Source organism: Rhinolophus sinicus, chromosome 15, assembly GCF_057876585.1.
Source record: "Rhinolophus sinicus isolate RSI-liver-muscle chromosome 15, RSI-T2T, whole genome shotgun sequence".
Classification (NCBI taxonomy): Eukaryota; Metazoa; Chordata; class Mammalia; order Chiroptera; family Rhinolophidae; genus Rhinolophus; species Rhinolophus sinicus.
Genome location: NC_142515.1, coordinates 51084591 through 51092299, shown reverse-complemented (window position 1 = coordinate 51092299; position 7709 = coordinate 51084591). Strand labels below are relative to the sequence as shown.

Here is a 7709-nt window from a genome sequence, read left to right as displayed (position 1 = left end):
GTCAGTCTGGGCTGGGCCCCTCAGCTTCACATCATGCCTTTTCTTTCCTAGCAAGTTTCAGCTCCTACAAAACACACCAATGCAACCCTGAGGTGGGAGATGGAAGGGGGTTCTCATTCAATTCTACAAGCGCTTACGTGGTTTTGTAATAATAGCTGCTGTTTTTGTGCCTTTACTAGGGGCAGGATTGTGCTAGGAGAGTTATGAACTCAGGAATCCTTATAACAATCCTGGGAGGTAGATATCATCTCTTTTTGACAGATGAGGAAGCTGAGGCACAGAGAGATTGAGTCTTTTTTCCAAGTCACACAGCTAGTGTTAGAGCCAGGATTCTAGTCCAGGCCACCTGACTCTATAATCCATGCTCTGAAACCACTGTATCATACTGAATGAGCAAACACGCTATATTATGAGGATTGAAAGCTGGATACTCTGGGTTGTTGCCCTCCAGGGGCCCATGGTCTAGGGAGCCTCTGAACAGGAAGCCCACGAGACCTTGCTCCCCCAACCAACACTCAGAAAACTCACTGTTCATGCAGGTAACACATGCTGACCACATCTTGAATTTACTGGGCACCTCACATAATCTTGCCAATTGTCCCCAAAAGATATTCAATCAGGGGTGCTTAACAGAAACATCTGAGGAGCTTTTCTAAAACCATGAGCCCAGGCACCAGTCCTGACCTGAGTCACAAGCTCTATGGGTGGAGCATAGGCATTTACATATTTTTAAAAGGTTCTCAGGTGACTTGCCAAAATCCATTAACATAGTTTAGAAACTCCAATATTTTGGCATCTAACTACATATATCTCCCAGGTTGCCTTCCACACCCTACTACTTCAGAAACTGGTGCTTCGTTCCAAATATATGGTCACCTCCATCAGTCTATCACCCAGGCTTAGATTCTGAGCCTTCTCATATTAGGGATAGCATTGGCTGGTCATGGGTTCTATTAGCATATAAGAAAACAGCACCGGCCCCACACACAGATAATGGGAAATTATGTATTCTGTCCACTGCATGCCATACTCAAGCTGGGCTGGGTTTGGGGTCAGCATTTTCACTCATGTAGCTGTCCTCCTGGGTTGATGTCAGTCCAAGGATTGCTGGGGGCAGAGTGAAGAAAATCTTTTGAAATGAATCCTAAAGAGGATCACCATACACGGTTGCACAAGATGTGCACTGCACAAAAGCATCAGGCTGAGGAATTGGGAGGTGACACTCAGCCTGCACTGGCTTGTGGCACTTTTTTGTACCTATGTGCTATGAAGGGCCTGACCTACAACTCTCCTAGCTTCTACTTCCCAAAACCCCATTAAGTCCAGAGATGCAGCCCCACAAGAAACTCTGGGGTATATGCCTCGTTTTCTACTTTTTTTGCTTCCCACTCCCTCCCATACGCGCACCAGGGAAGAAACAAAGTCTTCAGAAAAAAATCATATTTTATTAATCATCTTTATTCAAAATTACAAAAATAGATATAAATAAAAATAGCAGAATATAATTATTAAATATTCAGTGTACAGGAGTGGTCCTCACCCCATCCAGTGAGGATTGGATGGACTCAGCTGGAAAATTAGAAGGGATAACTGGCTAAGAAAGGGACATCTGTGTGAAAGTGAAACTGAAATTTTTAATGGTCACCACGCCCCCAAAAAGAGACCTCTCCTGACAGACCATTCTATGTGGCATCACAGTCCACAGTTTAGGGAAATATCTAGACTCACACTCAGACACAGAAACACCAGGTCTTACCCAAACTGTCTACTCACAGCCCGTGCACAAGTGTGCAAACATAAACATGCATATATAATATTTCCTGATACATTCATGGAATGTCAGAGTCTTTCCCTCAAGTTATTAGAGTCCCTACTCCACAAACCACTGTTCCCACATTGGCCAAGCTCCCTTAAGAGACCTCAGTTCTGTCACACTTCCTAATTGGGAAATTATTCATTTCCCAACAATAGGCCTCATGAATGCCCACTGTTGGGGGAGCTGGCTCTCCTTCCACCCATGTACAGGAGATGCCAGTTTTATCTCCAGGAGGCTTTAGTTCAGAAAAAGACAAACTACTGGTCCATACCATCCTGGGTCAGGACCACCCCTCCATCCTGGCCAGAGGGGATCTGGGCGCCCAGCACCCAGGCCTGTATCTGAGGGGAAAGCTATTAATGCTCGTCCCAGTGGGCAACACAAGCAAAGGCATCTCTGCAGAGCCTATCTTTCTCAGTCTCTTCCTTATATAGCTTGTGCGGATGGCCCTACTGTGAAAGTAACGGTCAGCGTGGGAGTAGGCAGGGCCTTTCTCCTCCAGTGGCTCCCTGGGGGTCCTCAGAGGGTCAGGTCATTATTCTCTTCACTGGTGTGAGTGCGGATCCATGGCAGGAAGCGTGAGACCCTCGTGTAGACTCCTGGCTTGTCCTTCATGGCACATCCCCTGCCCCAGCTCACAATCCCAGTAAGAGTCAGGCGGCTTTGGATGGAGCAGATCAGGGGCCCCCCTGAGTCTCCCTGTTAAGCCAAAAACACAAAAGGTGAGCCTTGCGAGAAGTTAGGAGGAGGCCATCTGGTCCTACCAACCAATCATGCCCGAGAGAGAGAAGGGAGAGTTTCCCAGAGTCAGTCCTTAGAGAATCCCATTTTCTACCACATCAAGTTTCAAATTCTCTCGCTGGCTCTCGAAGCCCTATTATCTGCCACTATTCCACCCACATTCTCAGACCCTGCTTCTCCTCCCATCCTGAAATATGTTGTGCTCATTCTCATGTTTGTACCTTTCTGCTGAAACACAATCCTTTCTTCCTTCCGCCTTCTCGAATCCCAACTGAGTCACATTCTCTTTAAAGCCTCCCCTCCATGACCATCTAGTTGTCACTCACCTCCCTCTCTTAAACATCTGATCATTTATAATTCACACCACACACTGAGCACTGAGTTGTATTATTTTCTATTGTTTCTTCCCAGTCCCTTTCCCTCCCCTAGTCTGAACTGCCTAGCCAGACACAGGTTCATAAGAAATATTTGATAAAGACATAAGGATTGGTTTAAACCTTCTGAGACGTGAGCTCCTGATTCTGGCTTCTTGGGGGCTTTGGCTGGAGAAAGGCTCCCCAAAGCTGGCAGAAACATGCCCAGGAGCCCTGGGGAGATTTGGGTGTAATGGAGAGAGGTGTTTGGAACTCTCACCTGGCAGGAATCTGATTCCCACTGTGGGTCAGCAGCACACAGCATTTTGGTGGTGACCTCAGAGCCGTAGTAGTGGGGCTGCTGACAGTCCCTGTGGGAAACCAGCTTCACAACTGTCATTTTCAGCTGCTCTGGATAGAGATAGTCAGCTAAATGGAAGAAACATGGAGGAATTTACATTAAGATGTGTCTGCCCCGCTTTCCCCCTGGGACTCTCTGCCAGGGAGGGGATCAAAAAGTATCCCTATCAGGGAAAGCCCCTTTTCTTTTTCCACCCAAATCTGAGTTTTTACCCCACCTATAGCCCCTCACCGCCTCCCTCCCATCTATTTACCTTTATGACCCATCATTCCCTAAACATTCCCTCCCCACTCCCTTCCTGGACCCATCTGCTGCCTCAACCATGCTCCCATCTCTGTCTCCATGGTTCTCCCTTGCTCAAGCTGAGCTCACTTCCGGGTTACAACACTCCCCCACAACTCTCTCAACCAGCCCCAAAGGTCACTTACTGGTATTCTCTTTTCCAAAGCCAGTGATCTCACAGCTTGTGCCAAAAAGAGCATCACCATACATTGGGGGCAGGCAGATGGTCTGTATGGACCGGGATGGCAGCGCACACTGGCCGGAGCTGGAACTGATCTTCAGCAAGGCTGGGGGAGGAGGAAGGTGTCAGAGGGTAAAGATCACCACCCAGTCAAGTGGTCACCATCTCTCCCGTCCAAAAGCTGAGGGAGCATCTGTCTATCCCTAGGTCAATTATGGTCAGAGGTCATCTTGGGAGGCCTACTCGTAGGATGTCATCTGAAACAAGCCTCCCTTGTCCCATGCCACAAGGGCTTTGTTCCAGCTGATGACAAAGGCTTGGATCACCAGGGCTACTGCAGACAGCTGTATTGGTTTTTTCTGCAAAAGCCCTGGCTGAGGTAGCTAGGCTGAAATCCAGCCCAATGCTCTCTCCAAGTTCTATGTCCGGGGACAGACAGAGTCTGCCTCCAACAAAGGAAGGGGGATCCCAGCCCAAGCCATCTGCCCATAGGGCCACACACTGCTTCATGTACGTCCCTCTGCCCATAGGGCCACTGCCACCGGAGGAAGCGACCTGTTTGGAAATTCAGGGACTCTACAGAGGAGCACAGGCTCCTCATATATGTTATTCTGAACCCTTCCCCACCTCTCCCTTTGTAAAATAGTCTTTTCAAGTTCCGATACAACCTCAATCTCCCACTTCTCTTCTTGAGCCCCTCTTTCCCCAGCCATCATCATGACGGAAGGTGAAGGTTTTCCACTTACCAATATCATTGTGGTGAGCAAGTGTGTCAGCACTGTAGTCCTCATGCAAGATGAGCTTTTCCACCCTAAACCTCATCTCCCCAGGTGTAACGGAGTTAAGATTTGACCGACCCAGGTAGACAATGTAGTCCTCCTTCTTTTGGTAATTACTGTGGGAGGGGAGACCTGTCAGACAGTCTGATCTCATGAGATCCTGTCACTTCCCCCTCCCCAACGCAGTGACCTCAGAGCATGACTTGTCTCCAAGGTCATGGGCCACACGGAGAGGGGCTAAGAGGGGAGAATTAAAGTGGAATCCTTTGCTGGGACGGAGAAAGGGATGTATATGGGGTAGGGCGGGAAGGTGAGGAAGAAGAGACAGAGGGACGTACATGAAGCAGTGTGTGGCACTGAGCACCCAGCAGGGACTGATGAGGCTGCCACCGCACACGTAGGTAACAGAGCCTCCACGGTGCCTCCTATAGATGGCTGCAAACCAAGGCTGGTTCTCAATGGAGGTGACTTCTCCCCCGACAATCTTAAAGCGGGGCCTCAAAGCCTTCTGGCCACACTGAAACTCTGCTTTTTCAGGGGAAAAGGGACTTCTCCCTGGAGGAGAAAGAAAGGAATGTCTTAGGGAGGCAGGTAGGATAAAGTGTCCCTCTCCTCATCCTCTGACCTCCCAGTTTTTGGAGGCCAGACTGGCCTCCCTCCTCACCACTCCTGTGACGGAATAAGGGGACATGAGTTTGTCCCCTCCCACCTCACCATCATAACCAGGTCTGTGATACTCACCATAAGAGCAGTCAGGCAACATGCACTCTTGGACGAGCTGCTTTAGGCCAACCTGCACATAGCACCAGGGCCTTCTCTGGTTGTTTGGGTTCCTGGCAACAGAGGGGAGGGGTGGGGGTGTTTTCTCAACACAGAATGACATCCTCCCCTGCATCCTTCCTGCATCCTCCCCTCCAAGGAAGACTCAACCAGAGGCCTTGCTTTTCTCATGCTATGGCCAGCATTCTGGAAGCAGAAGGGAATGGTAATAAGGGCTTCTGTGAGGCCATGCTGAAGGTCCTTGCTGCCTCCACCTTACCTGCAGTAATTGTGTTTCCCCAGGCCCAGCTGAAGGGCATCAGGTCTTTGGGCATGGTATGGTTTCTGAAGGACATTGGCAGAGTTCCAGGCCAGGCAGGGCCGGGACATATAGTCGGTGTTGGCCTTCCCTCGGTAAGATTGACCATTCCCCTGATAGCAGGTTTTCGATGTATCTATGGAAGGGTATGAGGATGAGAGAATGTCAGAAAGAGGAGGAAGTTCAGACAGGCATTTTAGAGATCCTACCAAACCTCACATGATTTCAGGTCTTGCAGAAAACACTAGAAAGGGTCTCCTTCCATCCCACTTCACATTTGTGCAGCCACAGCTTCACGAGACAATGTGTGTTTAGGCTTGACTGTGTATATCACATGGGGATGAAAATGTCCCCCACTCTACCTTCAGCTCTTAACACCTGCCTGCTCTGGCATCCCACTCATCTCTCCTCGCCCCCAAATCTCTGGTGCAACCCCCTTCCAGTTAGAGGCAGGATCCCCATACCTATCTCACAGTGTTCCCCTTGGAATTTCTTTGGGCAGTTGCATCGCTGAATGTTAGAGAAGTACTTGTAGGACACACATGTTCCTCCATTCAGACAGCCACAGTTCACTGAAAAACACAAAGGAGGGGGAGCGGGTAAGCAAGAAGAGTGGGAGGAGGCAAGGGAAGAGCCAGCCCTGCATCAGGGACAGGGAAGGGCTGTCTCCTGAGGCTTTTCCAAGGTATCTGTGCAGCCAGATATTGTGCAAGGGGTGGATACTCACATGCACCAGATACTCGATGAAGGTCCTGGCTGCCCTGGAAAAGATGGAGGGAGACAGAAAGTTTACCAAGGGTACCTTGCTCCTGGGACTCCAGGGTGAGGATAAACTGGCCCCAATCCCCAAACTCACCCTTTCCTCCAGCTCTCTCTCACTTCCCCATCCTGTTCACATCTAACTAGCCCTCAATGGAAGATCATAGATTTCCAGCCAAGAGAAATGGATTGATTCAAGCAAGCCTCATGTATCAGATGCCAGCAGGCTGGGGCAGTCCCAGCAGCTTCTTCCTCCCTTGCTGTCAAGTGTTAACTCCCTTGGTTCTCAAGGCCCCCACTGCCACACCTGTCCTACTCCCCCAGAGGGGTCTGGCCCTGCTGTTGATGGAATCCAGGGAACTCCAGCTTCCTATGCTGCCCCTTCCTTTCCCGGGCGCTGTTCAAGGGTCCTGCAAGCCCCCTCCAGCCTCCATAAGTCAAAGCAGAGAAGCCACTCACTTCAGAGTTGCTCACGACCTGGGCACAAAGGAACAGGCACACCAGTAGGAGTGTCATGATGGCAAGGCTGGGGCTCTAGACAGCGGTTCTGCAAGGGAAAGAGAAGTCAGGGGAAGAAGCAGAGGAGCAAGAAGGCGGGCCGAGAGGGTTACTGCAGTTCAGGGCAGGAGCTACCAGGTCACCTGAAGGGCGAGCCCGCGGTCGTCTCTCCTCTCTGGGGGTTCAGGGGTCTCGGGACAGCCTGGACCGGCACCCGCACGGGGACGCATGGACACGCAGAGAGGCGACTCGGTGCGCAGCCGCTGCACTGCTGGGGCAGCCGGGGTAGGGGGAAGGGAAGTCTGCAAGAGCGGGAGCCGCCGCTCATCCGCCCAGCTCTCTTAGGGCGGCCTGCACTCACCAGCGGCTGTGGCGGGAGGGGCGCGTGGCCGGGACACCGGGGACAGGTTGACAACGCTGACTCTCGGCGAGGTTCTGGGGCTCCAGTCTCTGTACTGTGCTGCTAGCCCGCCGCGCGGGCTGTTTATTAAGAACCGCCCACGCCCTGGCCCCGCCCCGGGATCGCCCAGTCCACTCCCTTGCCCTCCCCTTCCCTGGAGCCGGCTGCGACCCGACCCTGCGTGGTTCCTCAGCTAGACTGAAGACGAGGAGCTGCACGGTCCCCAGCGGAGGGGACGAACTGAGAGATTAAGGGAGACAACTAGATTCCCCGCCACTCCTCCCATTCACCGGGCCTGGGCTCCAAAGCAGCCCACCCACTCACCCACCCAACTGCAGAGTGGAGAGGCGCCCGGTACTCTCGCCCTGGTCCGGCTCTGATGCCCCCCCCCCAGTTCCCTAAATCAGCCCTTCTCCATCCTGTCAACCCTCCTCCCACAACTGCCTGGGAGAGTGAATGAG

General features: G+C 51.5%; 1 protein-coding gene across 2 annotated transcripts; it reads right to left on the bottom strand.

Moving 5' to 3' along the window:
- Positions 1 to 1425: 1425 nt before the first annotated feature.
- On the bottom strand, positions 1426 to 7346 carry PLAU (plasminogen activator, urokinase). Of its 2 annotated transcripts, none has more exons than XM_019745836.2 (11): positions 7210 to 7346; positions 6810 to 6897; positions 6319 to 6352; positions 6056 to 6163; positions 5553 to 5727; positions 5255 to 5346; positions 4852 to 5068; positions 4481 to 4629; positions 3700 to 3840; positions 3191 to 3339; positions 1426 to 2515 (listed from the first exon to the last, which is right to left on the bottom strand). In XM_019745836.2, the coding sequence occupies exons 2-11, from the start codon at positions 6864 to 6866 to the stop codon at positions 2336 to 2338; spliced, it is 1302 nt and encodes a 433-aa protein (XP_019601395.2). In that variant the 5' UTR covers positions 6867 to 6897; positions 7210 to 7346; the 3' UTR covers positions 1426 to 2335. The 2 variants fall into 2 exon arrangements, with proteins under 2 accessions (XP_019601395.2, XP_019601396.2); XM_019745837.3 differs by having other exon boundaries at positions 6992 to 7310.
- Between the last annotated feature and the right edge of the window lie 363 nt (positions 7347 to 7709).

Bases quoted from the DNA above. Each gene is read 5' to 3' on its own strand.
- PLAU (XM_019745836.2), bottom strand. From the start codon at position 6,866: ATGACACTCCTACTGGTGTGCCTGTTCCTTTGTGCCCAGGTCGTGAGC. The intron at 5,728-6,055 runs GTATGGGGATCC...ACCCTTCCATAG, and splicing joins AGGGGAACACTGTGAGATAG to ATACATCGAAAACCTGCTAT. The intron at 4,630-4,851 runs GTACGTCCCTCT...CCCCTCCCACAG, and splicing joins AGTGCCACACACTGCTTCAT to TAATTACCAAAAGAAGGAGG.